This window comes from Halictus rubicundus, chromosome 4 (genome assembly GCF_050948215.1).
Source record: "Halictus rubicundus isolate RS-2024b chromosome 4, iyHalRubi1_principal, whole genome shotgun sequence".
Classification (NCBI taxonomy): Eukaryota; Metazoa; Arthropoda; class Insecta; order Hymenoptera; family Halictidae; genus Halictus; species Halictus rubicundus.
Genome location: NC_135152.1, coordinates 19,659,987 through 19,676,221, shown reverse-complemented (window position 1 = coordinate 19,676,221; position 16,235 = coordinate 19,659,987). Strand labels below are relative to the sequence as shown.

The following is a 16,235-nucleotide window of genomic DNA, read 5'->3' as shown; positions in this document are numbered from 1 at the left end:
ACCTCGAGAAAATTCGTTAAACGCGCACAAATTCAAGAAAATTTTAGTTTTCCAATACCACGCGCGGAGAAAATTTTTTTTTAACATGCTATACATCATTCCCATAGATCTTTTCACGCTGATTTCAAATCTGGTCGCAAAATTTGTCTACGACCTCAGGATTTTGCAAAAAATAGATTTTTGTCACAAAAACTAATGAAATCATTTTTTCGTTGAAATAATTGGGTGGTGATAATCTCCCTATTTTTCCCATATTCTACAAAGTTTCAGCTTTAATTTAAAAAAAATTTCATCGCTCTACCTCATTCATTTGGTATATCGGTGTGAGACCGGGAGACCACTACCAATCTACTTATCATTCTTATAGTACTTTCACCAATATATTGTGTGGAATTTTTCTGATTAAAATGATACCAAATATGATATAATTCCAATGATATTTACTTGCGTAATGAAGCATGAAAATTACTTCCCACTAGAATTATATTAACGGAAAATTCGTGTAAATATGCGATCCGAAAGTCTCATAAAAAAGTAATTCATAATAAAAAAGTTTCAGTTTTGATTTAAATGTTGTAGTTGTAGTTTTGATTCCCATACGCTGACCTTCTTTGCGTCCGAAACTTTAATCGTTGATTACGTAAGTAATTATCATCGAAATCATATCATATTTGGTTTCATTTTAAGCAGAAAAATGCCACGAATGTGTTGGTGAAAGTCCCGTAACAAAATAATGGAAAATAAAGAAGTTCTCGAGCTTCGCTGTCCTTTAGGGTTTCATCGGGCAGCATTGGCGACGCTGTGACCTTGACAGATATATCGAAGGAGACAAGAATCACGACTTGTTTACCGACCGCGGCAAGCTGTCCTTTTCTACGTTCGGAACTCCATCAAAGAGCACGACAAGACCCGAGCTTCTGACATATAAAGCGGATTCACATGTTATATGACACATCGCTCTCATAAATAGCAATTGTAGATGTATATGTATATATTAAAAAGTATTTATTATTTTAAAAATCTCTACAAACTATACAAAAAGTAAACAACTGTGTAATTAACGATATAATAGTCTTGGAATACAATTAACGTTATTTCGTTATTTTTTATTTTCATAATACTTTATTGTTATATATATCTTTCATTGTACTTAAAACAATATTAACGTAGTCAGTCTCTAACCTGTAAAAGAACATTCGATGAAAATATAATGTATGAATGCCCGGTATGAATAACTGAATATTTTTTTACTGCAATTAAATATGTTTACAGGGAGAAAGAATAAGTTATTGTATGTTCACGTGATATACTATTATTATATCATCGGATATTATATATATATTTAGGTAGAAGACGCGTGTCAATTATTTATATTTAATACAATGTATAAATTTGATTCCATAAATTTGTTCGCATAAAAAAATTTTATTCTTACTAAGATAGACGTTAAAATCTTATGTATTTTCAGATTTACTTTAATAATTTAAAAGATATAATACATGGTTAAATAAAGCGATTCTTGTTTTGGTTTCAAATAATATTACAAAATACTTTGAAAAATATCGAAATAGTGATTTAATTTACAAGGCAGGACCCACTCAGATGTATACTTTGCGAACAAAGTTAACATGTACGTACAAATTTTAAAAATATGTGGGTGAAGTTTGTACATAATTGGCAATGTAAAAGCGTACAAAAAGATCTCACCGATGTACGAACGTGAATGTAATTAAATATGAATTTGTATAAAAATTGAAAAATTGACAAAGCACAAGCATTATAATAATAAGTTTATAGCAGCAAGAAGCGCGATTCCTACATAGGCTTACTTACTTTTACAAGGAAATCTAACGAATACGCTCGCAACTTACATTTCAAAATTATAAATACTTTGCGCGAGGATGATTGAAAAATTGTACCGATTTGCGTTCAAATACACAATCTCCATACCAACATTATGACATTCGGTCAAATATTTTTTTTAGCTGATTCAGCGAACTTTGATTTAATAGTATTTAATGGTATAATTAAGTACAACTACGTCAAAGTTAACAAATATTACTCGCAACACATATATGTATATATCGTTTGTATATGTATATCTAATAATACGTAAAGTTATATGTATTTCATCTTTGCGTGTTCTGCCTTTTAACGAATTAAAATTTACAAGTAATAAACGTTTCGTAATCATGGGTACATATTAAAAGAAAAGTTTTATATAAAAGTCAGTCCTAGATATTGCTAAAAAAAATTTGTACAATTATGTAATCACAATACAAAAAAGAAATATCATTATACATTTTAAGGTGCAATATATAATATTACACCTGAAACGTAGGAGACCTTAGGGAAGTTCGTTGCATATTCGAGAAAATATTTATATCGTAAGAAAGTCTTTCTACTATTGGTCCTTAAAAACAAGCATAAAAAATAATCATCTGCTTTCAAATAAATTTGTTATCTAATTAATATTTCACGTAATACAGCTAACAGCGAGCTAATGGTATGAAAGCAATAATACATATAATTGTGATTATACATATATTTGAAATAATTATTAGTGTGACCTCGCGTTCGAATATTCTGGAATATTACTGCAATTTAATTGCCATAAAAATATCCTTCATTTTTCTATAATACATTTGTAGTTTTAAAACGTCGCTAATTATTTTTAAATATTCAACTATAAAATGTCGGAATTATGATCTTTCACTTTCTATATACGTATATGTATACACACGTACATATACATGCATACATACATATGTATAATATATGTGTGTATAGTTTATTTTTTCTTCCTTTCTATGTTTTATGAACATGTAGCGAGTAATAATCACAGTTTCAAAATTGAGACTGTGCACTGCATACAGATACACTGCAACTATCTCTCTTTTCTACCTTAAATATTAAAAACCGATTGGACAATTCGCAAAATGAAATTTTTACAAACAGATCATGTCACGGAAATAATATCAATGTTTAAAACCACGTGCGATGAGAGTAACAAAGCCTCTTCTCTGCTTTCCAAAGACCACGATAATCGGCTGATATTAACGATAATTACTTTGGCCTCAAACTACCGATAGGAGTGGGTAACGTGAAATGTACCGATGTTGTAACGGTCGTCGCATTACATGTGGGAATAGGTATATCGCCCATATTTGTTGTAGTGTTTGTTTCACTTTTATAACGTATGTTTGTATATTCTCGACCTAAGTGAAGGGATTTCTGTAAAAGTAGACATCAAACAGAAATATATGTATGAGTCGAGATTTTTCTGAATAATAACGCGGATATTAAGAGTATGTAAAAATGATTTCGTGTATTCACCTGCTCTGCTTGCATTCGTTGAGACACAGTTTCAATGTAGTGTAACACAGCAAGATAGACAAATTTGTATTGTGCTTCCGTTTGAACCATTCCTGATCTTTGCGAACGTACTCTTTGAATCGTTCTTTGAATATCAATCTCACAATCTAAACCTGTTGATAGACAATATTAATCGCACAAAATCTATATTGCAAACCTATCAAGCTTCTAATGAAATATTATAAATATTGTATTTATTATATAATATGCGACCCGTATTGGAAATTACCATGTCGTTTAATTTGATCAAGAATCATGTCAATAACTATAAATGTTCCTGTCCTACCAATTCCAGCGCTACAATGCACAAGAATTGGGCCTATGCTCTGTGTATTTTGACCACTCGATGTAAGGGACGCGGCAATCGTCTCTTGTCTCGCATTAACGTCATGAAGAAAGTTTAATACACATCCAGGATCCGAAGGAACGCCATGATCTGGCCAGGCCTAAAAGTTGAATACAGTTAAAACAATTTCGCTACTTTCTTCCACACAGCACAAGTGTTGTAGATATGGTAACTGTTAGAACGAAGAACGATATTTCAATAATAAGTACTTGAAAGTGATAATGGTAAATCCTCCTAGATTCCGTAAAACACGGCTTATTTCCATGTAAAATAAATTCCCGTAACGTATAATCTGCTGTTGAAGTACGAGACAAAGCTCGTACTTTCCATTCACCACCATATTCTGCAACTTCACCTTCTTCCGGCCAATAACGAGCGCATTTATTCTAAAATAAAATTACATAAAACACATACATAGGTAGCTTTAAAATGCGCGATTCGTACGCGAATGTCTTCGAATAGCATACCTTTCCTCTTTCCATTTCTTTGGTGGTCATCACTATTACTCTGGTATTTTCTTGATATACCATATGCCAGAAGTCTGGTATTGTGTTTAGAAGGCAACCTTGCGTTGCAATGTAACATTTATTAAATGCACCGCCGTCGCCGATGGCAACGATTCCACTAGGTTGTCCGTCTCCTTCTTCATTCTACAGGAGTAGTGAGCGAACAAATTTCAATACACATAAGCAAATAAAAATAAAAATATAAAGATAAAGATGAAAATAAAAAAATATTAAAAATATCAAATCGTGCAGAGAAATTCACCTTAATGTAATTAGCATTAATGTAGTCGGCTCCAAGAGCATTTGGATCGACATCCTTTAGACGCACTCTCGTGTGATCGACTACAAAATAATTATATTTTAATAAACATGTACGCGTAAAAGAAGAGAGTAAATAAAGTCAAAACAAAGAACATCTTACATGGTAAGATATTTTTGTATCGATTTTTTGCACGGTTTTCGGGACGTAGACCTTCCTTCCTAGAAAATAAGTGACGGCACTCCAACTGTTGCAGCGATTCAAATTCTTCCCAAAAACCGGCTTTTCCTTTATTACGCCCTACTCCAGCTTCGTTGCCACTAGTGGCTCCGTTCCAACATAGCCATCCGTTCGACCAGCCATTTTCTTTGTGCAATTGCCTTACTCTGCTTTCGATGCCACTAGCATTTATACGAGTAGCATTGAAAGGTTGCCTTGATAGATAGAAAATATACATTTTACATATACGCATATTTGTAACGAGTTATCACAGTTTTAAGGTTCCTACCTTAAATGTACAACGCTTCCACTCGTTTCAACCATTGGATTACGTTTATAATGTTCTATCAGATCGCTTAGACTATCGAACTTAACGCCCCCTCCAACGTCGTATTTATTATCCTACAAGATTCGTTAGGTTTCAATAAGGGTACGCCCCGAATTTTGATAATAATTTGTAATAAAGAGAAAAGCATATTAAAGATGATATATGTGTACGACGTATAATAGAAAATATAATTAACCTGAGATCGTATTATAACGTGTGTAACACGATCATCTGTGCGCACAGATAATACGAAGTCACCGGGTTTACTTTGGGATTCACGAACCAGAAATGATCCATTTTTACCTCGCTCCAGCATTAAACGTTCTGCTTCTTTAGCTGATAAATGGCCATGGAACCACCTTTACCCATATTTTACTATTAACACATACCATGCTATATGCGTGCATTTCGAATAATAGAAACAAGAACGAATGTTCTGTCGCATACCAAAACTTACTATTACGATTATCAAGGAATCAGTAGCTGTACCTTTTTGTTTCAAATAAATACCTTTCGGTTGTTGGGTCCGCGCAGTTCAAGGGATACTTCAGTTCGATAATTTCCCCATTTTTTTCGCGTAATTGTCCTCCGTTTTCCATGTAAAATTGCACAAGTTCCGACAATGTCGCAAACTTCTCGCCACCATAAAGGTCATAAAAGTCTCCAGTGTTTTGTATTTTGATGTGAGTTACTTCACCATTTCGTCTGAGTAGAAGAACAAAATATCTGCTATATTGTAAAACTATGACGAGATGTCGTAACATCGATGATTATACGAGATAATATTTTAATTTTTATCGTATAAATTATGATCTTACCTCACGGATAATGTGAAATCACCAGGGTTGGATGAACTTGGTCGTGCCAAAAATGAACTATCATAACCTCGTTCCATTAATAAACGCTCTGCTTCTAAACCCGAAATATTGGGATGGAACCATCTGTAACAAATGTTATGGTGTTATCATTGACGTTTCTATGGGTGCACCAAAGAACCAATTATAAAGTGTAAATATTCGATCAATAGCTTATAAATGGATCGAACCATCATTTACTTTTGCATAAATTTAAAAAGATAAAGTGCTAAATTAAATATAATAACTTACACTACTGCCAAAGAAAATTTTATTTCAATTACGAATTATAACGTATTCGATCAGCTTGTGCAAACAATAAAAATTTAGAAAAGGATGCTAACGACAATATAATCTGTTTTAGACAATAGTAGGTGCACGATCAAAATTCTGTATAAACCATTTGGACTTTCCATTCTATACTACGAAAATGCATGTAGCCAATTCTATAGAATGGAACGTGAATATTCGTCTCGAAATATCAATGACGAATACCTGAGTGAACTAGAATTATTCTGCCCATTTTTGGACATTAAAGATTCATCGGTGATAAACAATTCAAGTGCGCACACCTTACCTTCGAGTTTGACTAATCCGCGGCTAACACCGATAAATAAGTGAGCCTGTTCAGCGAACGTCCGTAAATTATGATAATTACATGTTCTTTTATGCAACTATAAAAACGTGCCTCACCTGCGAGATGCCATGTCGTGGATCCAACTATAACCACCTGGATATTAATAATTCATAACGATTCATCGGTACCTGCACCTATAATTTACAATTGCAATTGATTTCGACTTAACGCTAACTACACATCGCCACGGTCTTTGACATATTCACTTTGCACGAAAACAACAAAAAAGTCGGAAGCATTAAAACATTCTGGCATAGATTTTCGCGATCTGTAGAGAGGATACAATTTTCTACACAAGACAGATCGTTTTATAAAATTGCTTACATACAGGCCCATAAGTTCAATCTATGTATGCATACATACATAAGTGCATGTATGGCGATGTATGTACACATAAACCCATACAGAAATGTATGTAGATAAAGCTTAGACCATAAAGAGATAAAGGATATATGTTTCTGAAATTTACCACCAGAGGGGCACGACAAAGTATCACTTTTGGGGATATTAGCAGAGAGGAGCAAGTGCTATACAGAGAGGGAGTTCGGGATTTTAGTGTCCCCACTTTTCCTGCATCATCCTTTTAGCCTGGAACAGAACCTGCATCATCTTTTAGGCTGGATCAGAGTCTACATACTGTAGAAGACCCTCTCTTAACATAGTAGCATCCACTCTGGCATTATTTGGAATCCGCTGCTAATGATGCAGGTAAGATGATGCAGGTTCTGGTTCAGGCTAGAAAGATGATGCAGGTTCTGGTCCAGGCTAAAAATTAGACTAGGGGGCAGCACATACATATTTTTCTCTTCTTCTTTCTCAGGTATAAATGAAATAAAATAATAATAAATTGTGTATATATTATTAATTAATTGTATATACACACATATATATATATATATATATATATATATATATATAAAGTCTACATATACTTATACTTATACTTACTATTATGTATGTAATTTGAGATTCGACAAACACAATTTCCATTGGCTCATTTTACACCAGACAGAATTATAGCCAACTAACGAAAACATTTAAACAAAAATTCTTCACATTTGATTTATTTCTAGTTTTTATATTTTAGTATTCTAGTTAGCCTAGAGAGTAGGCTGTGGTAGACAGTCACTATAAATTAATTTCTCACTATAAAGAATATAAATTAATTTCACGAATATTGATTACTTAACAGTTGCAATAAATAGTAATGAATTCTTTACATAAGTTTATCTTTTTAAATACGAACACATGCTTACAATTAGATACATCAATACGAAATTTGTGCTGTTAATACGCATGATACATATACAGGGTGTCCCACGCAATTGGAACAAGTTGTATCTCCTAAAATTTAGTGCGTATATTTAGTATATATATTACTATATAGTTATTATATAGTACTATATAATTTCTACTACACAATTTTCTACAACTATTATACTTTCTTACAATTGTTATATTTTTGCGGTATGTGTCATATGTATATACGTATATCAAATTTTTATAATAAAAAATATAACATACTGTTGCAAGAATTAATCAACGTACAAAAATAATTAATAATAAAGATACATGTATTAAGTTTAATTGAAACAAAGGTTTGTTTATTGAAAATATCTTCGTGTGACGTGACACTTTGACACGTAGATATGCTTTTATTACTTCTGGTTATGATAGATTGCACAGTAATCTGAGTTGTGGTAGTGATTAATACTTCTGACTAATGCTTCTGATTGACGATTCCGCCGGGTATGAAAGATCTTCGGACTCAATAGTTGCTAGTGTTAATTTAAGTAGTGTAAATGTATGTTAGTTGATTTAAATTCTTTCCAGAATTAAGCAAAAATTGAATAAAGTTTAGGAATACATGGTCCATTCAAGAATGGGCCAGCACGTTTCGAGAACCGATTTCGAATGGGTTTACACGGAAGAGCCGCATGCATCGCGTCGCAAAATAATTTTGGGTATGAGTAAATTTATTATATCTGTCATTTTTATCACATATTTTATTTATGTTTATCCTGATAGTAATCTTTAGACGTACACATTCGTACGCCGTAATTAAATCTATGTACCGAGTATTAAATCTTTGAATCCGAGATACGGGAGGCGATAATAATGTAAGATAACAATTGTTCTTTTATTACAGAAAAATATCCACAAATAAAAAAACTATTTGGATATGATCCAAACTTCAAATGGATTGTCACAGGATTAGTTTTAGTTCAATTTGTATCCTTGTATTTTATAAAGGATTTAAGTTATCCAATGCTCTTCCTTGTGGCATATTGTTTTGGAGGAGTAATTAATCATTCTTTGATGTTAGGTACGTATAAGCTTCGATTAAGTTAATACGAGCAAGTATCAAGAATTTAATCAGCAGCAATGCACCTTGTGACTAATGCTAAGATAGCTTGTTTAGAAAATTAGTATACCGATTATCAAGACATCTGTTTTTGTATGTGTAAGCTTTAATCAGTAGTAGGTCTGTGTGTATTAAAGATAATATCATTTCCTATTAAAGGAACTACTAGGAATTATCTAACGAGCACGATTGTTTTAGAAAACATTTTATATTTTTGTAATATAATTTGTTTTTATACCTCTTTAATCGGTAATATTATATTACATTATAATTATATTTCAGCAATACATGAAATAGCCCATAATCTTGCCTTTGGACATTGCAGACCCATGGCCAATAGATTATTTGGTTATTTTGCAAATTTACCTATAGGTATACCAGTTTCTGTTAGTTTTAAGAAATATCATCTCATACATCATCGTGTGAGTATAAAAGAAAAATGTGAACTGCTCGTAACAATTTTGAAATCGATAACTAATCTAACATGTAATTTATAGTATCAAGGAGACGAAGTATTAGATACTGATTTACCAACATTAGTAGAGGCCAAATTATTTTGTACAACATTTGGGAAATTCTGTTGGGTACTTTTACAGCCATTTTTTTATGCATTTAGACCGCTTGTTGTTTATCCATTGTTGCCCACAAATCTGGAATACGTTAATTTAGCAATACAACTTACGTTTGATGGGTTAATATGGTATTTATTTGGTAAGCGTAGAATCTAGTTTGAAATAAAATTCGAAAACTTATACGAGTTTAATGTTAATAATTTCTAATGAATGACACAGGTGGAAAAGCTCTAGTTTATTTACTTTCTGGATCAGCATTGGCAATGGGTTTGCACCCTGTGGCTGGTCATTTCATATCCGAACATTACATGTACAAGAAAGGGTTTGAAACATACAGTTACTATGGTCCACTAAATTGGATTACATTTAATGTCGGATATCATAACGAACATCATGATTTTCCTGCTGTTCCTGGTTCAAGATTACCAGAGGTAATTATATTTTTATTTATTGTAGAATGTTCAATAAAAACTATGAATGTTCCTTGAATGTTCATTCACTTTCTACTTGTTTCAGGTGAAAAGAATAGCTTCAGAGTTTTATGATAATTTACCGCAACATAACTCTTGGACCTCTGTGCTATATGATTTTGTTATGGATTCGGATATCGGTCCCTATGCTAGAATAAAAAGGAAACATAGGGGGCTTTCTTCGTAATTATTTATTCATATTCGAAAATTTTATAACTTCTAAAAATATACATATATGTTTGAGTAAATTGATTAACATCGAGACCTTGAAATTATATACGCATTTTTAGCGTATTACTAAGTATTATGTATACTAAGTATTATGGCTAATCTATTTGATTATTTTCAGTATTACATGCTAAAGTGTGTGTAATCCTTAATTTCGATTCCATTGGCGAATACAACTAATTTCAAATATAAATATAATTCAAATTATGTGCTTTATTAAGATATATTGACTTTTTCAAGGTTTAAATAATATATTTCTGAATGAAAGTCTGCAAAATCCTATTAGTATTTGTAACTTTATTTGTATAGCAATATTTCAACAGGAAGTGAAAAAACCGAGATAGTAAAGTAGTTTATTTAATAATGCCTGCAAATATTTTCAATATATATATAATACAATAAATTGTATATATATTTATAATAATTATAGAAGTGCTTAAAACAAAGAGTCAAAGGTATGGCTATGATGTTTTGTTGGCAAGTGCCTACGATAGAAGCACAAATTCCAAGCATATGTAAACTAGTCATGTAATAATAAATTTTTTACTACGAGAACACTTTAATTGAATATTGATTAATATATTCATTATATTTGTTTTAATTATACTTTAGTTGGCTACACATTTCAATTCGTTTCAAAACCTGTTTTTTAATAGAATTATTCAGTATGTATAGTATTTACATTCTAAAAAACTGCGCTTATAGAAATTAAGAAAACTTTAAGAAAAAATCGTAAACTCAAGGTTTAGTTTAGTCACAGACGAGGTATAAGGATAGACCTATCATCCAATGCATTTTCGTGTCCAACGTTTTTGGGGTCACGTAACCCCATTACCATTTTCGTGTCACATCCTGTATTACCAACTGGAACTAAAATCTGCTGACAGCGTCGTTAGTAGTAGGAATTAAAATTAAAAATAGCTATATATATAGATTCCTCTCTGGTTTTCGATCGTAGATACACCGCGACACCTAACCTGAACCGTATCTTGAATACCTGTTCTACAATAATCATGGATACTCCATCATCTTCTGAACGTCCAAGTCCATATTCAGCTTTACATTTTAAACCTTCGTGGGAAGAAGATTATTTTTTTGTTGTACACGGCGATGTTGCGAAGTGCTTATTGTGTCAAAAACAATTAAACCAAGTGAAGAAATACAATGTGCAAAGACATTATAAATCATACCACGAAATGGATCTTATTTCGTATACTCCAGAGCAGAGGAAAGAAAAGCTTCAAGCTCTGAAAATGAAAATACTACAAAAACAAGAAGATGAAGTAAGTTATTTTGGTTATCATCAATTAATAAGAAAGTTAGAGAAAGTGATCAAATTATTATGAATACTTCAAAATGACTATTTATTTGATGTTTAGTAACAAATAGTCTGAATATTATACTTAAATTAATACTAATTTAAGAGTCAGCACCACTTTCAAGTAATTTAAATAAACCAATAAAAGATAATGAAGCAGGAAGTACTGTTTTAAACGTGCTATGAATTTATTATCAATTAATATTTTTGTTGATACATTTTTATATTGTATATAAAACTGTATATAAAATAGTAGTCCTTCATTAAAAATATGTAAATGAGAGTATATTTTATTTTAATCATTACTATAAGGTATAATGCATTTACAAATATACAATATTATTTTACACTATTATGATACAATAATACTCATAGAAACAGGTATAGTGACCGGCATAATAAAGTGACCATCCTATATTGTATGCAGAATATCTTAAAACTAATGTTTTTAATGAAAAAGGAGCCCTACTATTGGGCTTTTTTGAAAGGTTTACTATCATATCAAAGGTTTGTTACAAAAATTAAAAGAATATCTGCAATAACAAGAACCTATAACTTTATTTTAATAAAACAGACATTTCCGTATATGACAAAAAAAGGTGACTGCCCAAGGATTTGTAGCATGTTTACTTAATCGCGATGTCTAAACGCAATCTATTGCGCGTAAAATGTAAACAACACCACGATCTCTAAGTAACAGTCCATTACTTACACGTCGAACAAAGCATAGCAGATAGCAGTACATAGAAAGATAGTAAACATGACTGGTCGACAAATTTCTTATCAGGTAGGATCCTTTTTCATTAAAAACATTAGTTTTAAGATATTCTGCATACGATATAGGATGGTCACTTTATTATGCCGGTCACTGTATATCTTTGTGCAATTTTTCCATAGGTTCAGAATAATTTGATCACCCACTGCACCTATAGTGTTTATTTGTTTATTTGAACAATGTTTATTTTTGCCTTTCTTTTAAGGAAGACGAATGGATAATGCACGATAGAATATTAGAAGTAAGCTACAAAATAGCTTATGAAATTGGAAAGTCAACGTTTCCACTTCCTGTAGGAGACTTGATAAAAAACAGTATGACAATAGCTGCGCATAGTCTGTTTCCAAACGAGCTAAACAAAATAGCAGCACTTGGTCTTTCAAGATCTACTATCACTAGACGTGTGAAAGAAACTGCAGCAAACATTATGGATCAATTGTGTGCTGCAATGCATAATTTTATAGCTTTCTCGTTAGCTATAGATGATGTTACGGATGTAACTGGAACACCTCAAGTAGCAATTTTTATTCGTGGCGTTGATGCAAAATTAAACATAGTTGAGGAGTTGTTAGAATTTTGCAAAATGAAGGGAACAACAGGAGAGGATGTTTTCTCATATGTGGAGGAAACGGTTACACAAAATGCACTAGTTTGGCATAACCTTGTGTCAGTTGCAACTGATAGATCACCATCCATGGTGTGTCCAAATACTGGATTTATAAGTCATTTGAAACAAAAGCTACAGCAGTTACCGATCCCGCATGGTATAGTCTCAGTACAGTGCGTACTGCACCGTGAAAACTTATGTGCGAAAGACATAAAATTTCAAGCAGTTATGTCAGTTGTAATGCGTACCATCAATTTTATCCGTAATCATGGATTCAGGCAAACGCAATTACGAAACTTTTTGCAAGAATTAGACAATGACTACGGTGAATTATCATATTACGCAGACATACATTGGCTTAGTCGAGGAAAAGCTCTTGATAAATTTTTTACTCTTCGCGAAGAGATACAAATGTTTATGGATATGGCAGGTAATCCAGTAGCTGAACTAGCAGACCCAAATTGGGTCAAAGATTTAGCTTTTCTTTCCGACTTAGTAAACCATATAAATATTTTAAATGAAAAATTGCAAGGGAAAAATAAAACTATAATAGATTTTTTTGATACAGTGCGCGCATTTAAAGTGAGTCTTGATCTCTGGATGAAAGATTTAGAATCTGGCAACAGTTTCGATTTCCCTAAGCTTAAATCAGTTTCTAGTGACAACACCTACAAATATTACCCTAGTGTGCTACAAAATCTGTTTGATGAATTTTCTGAACGCTTTGCAGACATAATTAGCTTAGAGTCTTATTTTGATATCATTATTTCTCCATTTACCATAGATTACGCAGCAGTTCCTCCGCACTTACGCACTGAACTTATCGATTTAAGATGTGATAGAGCTTTAAATTTTCAATTTCAGAAATATTTCAGTGACATACCAGAATTTTACAAAACTCTGCCACAAAAAAAATATCCGCAATTACATAGAACTGCTGCAAAAATTATGTCTATTTTTGGGTCGACATATTCGTACGAACAATTATTTTCTATTTTAAAGCATATGAAATCAACAAATAGGATTTCGTTAAATAATCAAAATACAAAATCTTCACTAATACTAAATACATGTAAATCATTTTCTCCGAATTTCAAGGAATTGGTTGATAGCAAAAAATAGAGAAATATGTGCGATACTATTACAATTACAATTATACAATTGGATAGTTTATCGTGTCCCCGCCATCACGCATTACAGTGAATTCTCGTTGTGTCAGTCACACCGTTCTTTTTACTGACACAAATACGAAATCGGAGGTTCTCGCCGAGCGTCGCATTTGAAATACACAGGGCATGTTGGAAATCTAAGAGTCCTACCGTCGATACTAAGACTACTACTAAACCAATTACAAAACATCTTTATTTTTCGTTATTTTTTTATGAAACTTTTACCAACATATTCGTGGCATTTTTCTGATTAAAATGAAACCAAATATAATATAATTCCGATAATATTTACGTGTGTAATGAACGATAGAAGTCTTCCCATAACAATTACATTAACAGAAAATTAGTGTAAATGTGATCCGAATTATATCGCGTTTGGTATCATTTTAATCAGAATAATGCCACAAATATATTGATGAAAGTCACATATAAAGATAATTAAATGAAAAATTTAACTTCTATATTATTAAAGGCCTGCGCTCACGTGGGCTTTGATCTGTGCCGGCGTTCGCGACTCTCCGTGGCTCTTTCTTCCCCATACGATGTCCTTCTCTGCGTTCGAAACTTTCATCGCTCGTTACACAAGTAAATATCATCGGAATTATATCATATTTGGTTTCATTTTAATCAGAAAAATGCCACGAATATGTTGGTAAAAGTTTCAGAAAAAAATAACGAAAAATGAAGAACTGTGAGTTTTTCCTCTGACTTCAAATTGTGAGGTTGGCACTGTCGTACAACGAGAATTCACTGTACATAGAAAATTTGATTTGAAATACTGCCAATATACTGTTATATTTTCTTCTTGTATATATAATCATAAAAGAAAAGTGTGTTTTTATACAAAGTGTGTGTGTGTGTGTGTGTGTGTGTGCGTGCGTGCGTGCGTGCGTGCGTGCGTGCGTGTGTGTGTGTGTGTGTGTGTGTGTGTGTGTGTGTGTGTGTGTGTGTGTGTGTGTGTGTGACATTGTAATTAATAAAAATAGATATTTTTTAATTTGTCTATTTTACTTTCCTCTTGTAATCCTTGTAATCCTCTTATATCTGACTACAGGCTGACTTATACTACTGATTTCGTCTGGTTACAGGCTGACTTATAATACTGATTTTATGTCTGACTACAGGCTGAACAATATACTACTGATTTTTATGTGTAACTACTGGCTTACCGTCCGGAATATATGCGCAAATCCTTCCCAATACATGCCCAAAACATGCCAAAAGCACGCGCAAAATGTGTTCAGAACATCTGCAAAACATGCCCATAACATGCGCATGGCATGTGGAAAGCATGCGCAAAACAATCGCAATATATGCGCAAAATGCCTGCAGAACAAGACCAAAACATTTCCAAAAGATGCCGAATACATGCGCAAAACACGCGCGAAATGTGTTCAGCACACCCGCAAACCATGCGCGAAACACGCGTAAAATATGTTCAGAACATCCGCAAAACATGCCCTAACATGCCCATAGCATGTGCAAAACATGGGCGACGACAGGTAAGAGCGCGTCGGCTGTAGGTAAGCGCAGGGACTGTGGGTAAGTAGGGCAGCGTGGCGACTGTTGGTAATGCAGAGAGCACTGCGGCTGTGGGTAAGAGCGCGGCGACGGTAGGTAAGATGGCGTCGGCTGTAGCTAAGGGAGAGAGCGCGTCAGTGGTACTGCTACATCTCGTCTGTGATATTAGTTCCACAATATTAGTTCCGACCGATACAGTAGAATGTGACACAGAAATGGTAAGGGGCTCTAGAGCCCCGCGGATATGAGACAAAAAAATACATTGGGTGTTTGGTCTACTCCTATACCACGTCTGTGTTAAAACGACTTTTGACGTCTGTAACTAACAATAAAACTTATAAGTAAACGGTGGCACAATGGTGCATTGAAAATCATTCAATCCGCCACGCTGTGCTGTACTGATTCATTTAATTCCTCCTCACGTGGATACAGAAGTGTGCACTTCAGAGTAGTTCAGAGTATACAGTTTACTCTTCATACTAATGGAATTTCCTTGTGCTCGAATTTTCTTTCATTCTATGGTCAGTTTCTCATTGCATAAATCCTTCCTTCCGAGTCTTGCTGCTTTCATGATATTAATCATGCTGTGAAATTTAAAATAAAAAATATACGCTCGTAAAAGTACCTAGCAAAGTATAATATTACATTAAAATCAATCAATGTTTTTTACAGTACAAAATATAACA

At 33.0% G+C, this 16,235-nt stretch overlaps 3 protein-coding genes across 7 annotated transcripts; 2 read left to right on the top strand and 1 right to left on the bottom strand.

Annotated features, from left to right (window-relative positions):
* Positions 1-1,551: 1,551 nt before the first annotated feature.
* On the bottom strand, positions 1,552-6,869 carry LOC143353734 (tyrosine-protein phosphatase non-receptor type 11). 2 transcript variants are annotated; one of them, XM_076787267.1, is made up of 12 exons: positions 6,581-6,869; positions 5,852-5,974; positions 5,544-5,738; positions 5,230-5,392; positions 4,995-5,107; positions 4,649-4,920; positions 4,490-4,569; positions 4,189-4,371; positions 3,931-4,107; positions 3,605-3,821; positions 3,337-3,488; positions 1,552-3,234 (listed from the first exon to the last, which is right to left on the bottom strand). In XM_076787267.1, the coding sequence occupies exons 1-12, from the start codon at positions 6,592-6,594 to the stop codon at positions 3,067-3,069; spliced, it is 1,857 nt and encodes a 618-aa protein (XP_076643382.1). In that variant the 5' UTR covers positions 6,595-6,869; the 3' UTR covers positions 1,552-3,066. The 2 variants fall into 2 exon arrangements, with proteins under 2 accessions (XP_076643382.1, XP_076643383.1); XM_076787268.1 differs by having other exon boundaries at positions 6,465-6,600.
* A 990-nt stretch (positions 6,870-7,859) lies between these two features.
* On the top strand, positions 7,860-10,736 carry Ifc (delta4-sphingolipid-FADS-like protein ifc). Of its 4 annotated transcripts, none has more exons than XM_076787272.1 (7): positions 7,860-7,878; positions 8,358-8,488; positions 8,674-8,850; positions 9,172-9,311; positions 9,387-9,600; positions 9,681-9,892; positions 9,978-10,736. In XM_076787272.1, exons 2-7 carry the CDS (start codon positions 8,392-8,394, stop codon positions 10,116-10,118), a joined length of 981 nt encoding a protein of 326 aa, XP_076643387.1. In that variant the 5' UTR covers positions 7,860-7,878; positions 8,358-8,391; the 3' UTR covers positions 10,119-10,736. The 4 variants fall into 4 exon arrangements, with proteins under 4 accessions (XP_076643387.1, XP_076643386.1, XP_076643385.1 ...); XM_076787271.1 differs by having other exon boundaries at positions 7,864-7,991; XM_076787270.1 differs by lacking the exon at positions 7,860-7,878 and adding an exon at positions 7,984-8,122.
* A 373-nt stretch (positions 10,737-11,109) lies between these two features.
* On the top strand, positions 11,110-14,940 carry LOC143353733 (general transcription factor II-I repeat domain-containing protein 2-like). The gene is made up of 2 exons (XM_076787266.1): positions 11,110-11,442; positions 12,458-14,940. Exons 1-2 carry the CDS (start codon positions 11,173-11,175, stop codon positions 13,979-13,981), a joined length of 1,794 nt encoding a protein of 597 aa, XP_076643381.1. The 5' UTR covers positions 11,110-11,172; the 3' UTR covers positions 13,982-14,940.
* Positions 14,941-16,235: the final 1,295 nt, after the last annotated feature.

Coding starts and splice junctions, on each gene's coding strand:
- LOC143353734 (XM_076787267.1), bottom strand. Junction 4,108..4,188: donor AAGAAATGGAAAGAGGAAAG/GTATGCTATTCG, acceptor ATTTTATTTTAG/AATAAATGCGCTCGTTATTG. Junction 3,489..3,604: donor TGATCAAATTAAACGACATG/GTAATTTCCAAT, acceptor GTCTATCAACAG/GTTTAGATTGTGAGATTGAT.
- Ifc (XM_076787272.1), top strand. CDS start 8,392: ATGGTCCATTCAAGAATGGGCCAGCACGTTTCGAGAACCGATTTCGAA. Junction 8,489..8,673: donor GCGTCGCAAAATAATTTTGG/GTATGAGTAAAT, acceptor CTTTTATTACAG/AAAAATATCCACAAATAAAA. Junction 8,851..9,171: donor TAATCATTCTTTGATGTTAG/GTACGTATAAGC, acceptor ATTATATTTCAG/CAATACATGAAATAGCCCAT.
- LOC143353733 (XM_076787266.1), top strand. CDS start 11,173: ATGGATACTCCATCATCTTCTGAACGTCCAAGTCCATATTCAGCTTTA. Junction 11,443..12,457: donor TACAAAAACAAGAAGATGAA/GTAAGTTATTTT, acceptor CTTTCTTTTAAG/GAAGACGAATGGATAATGCA.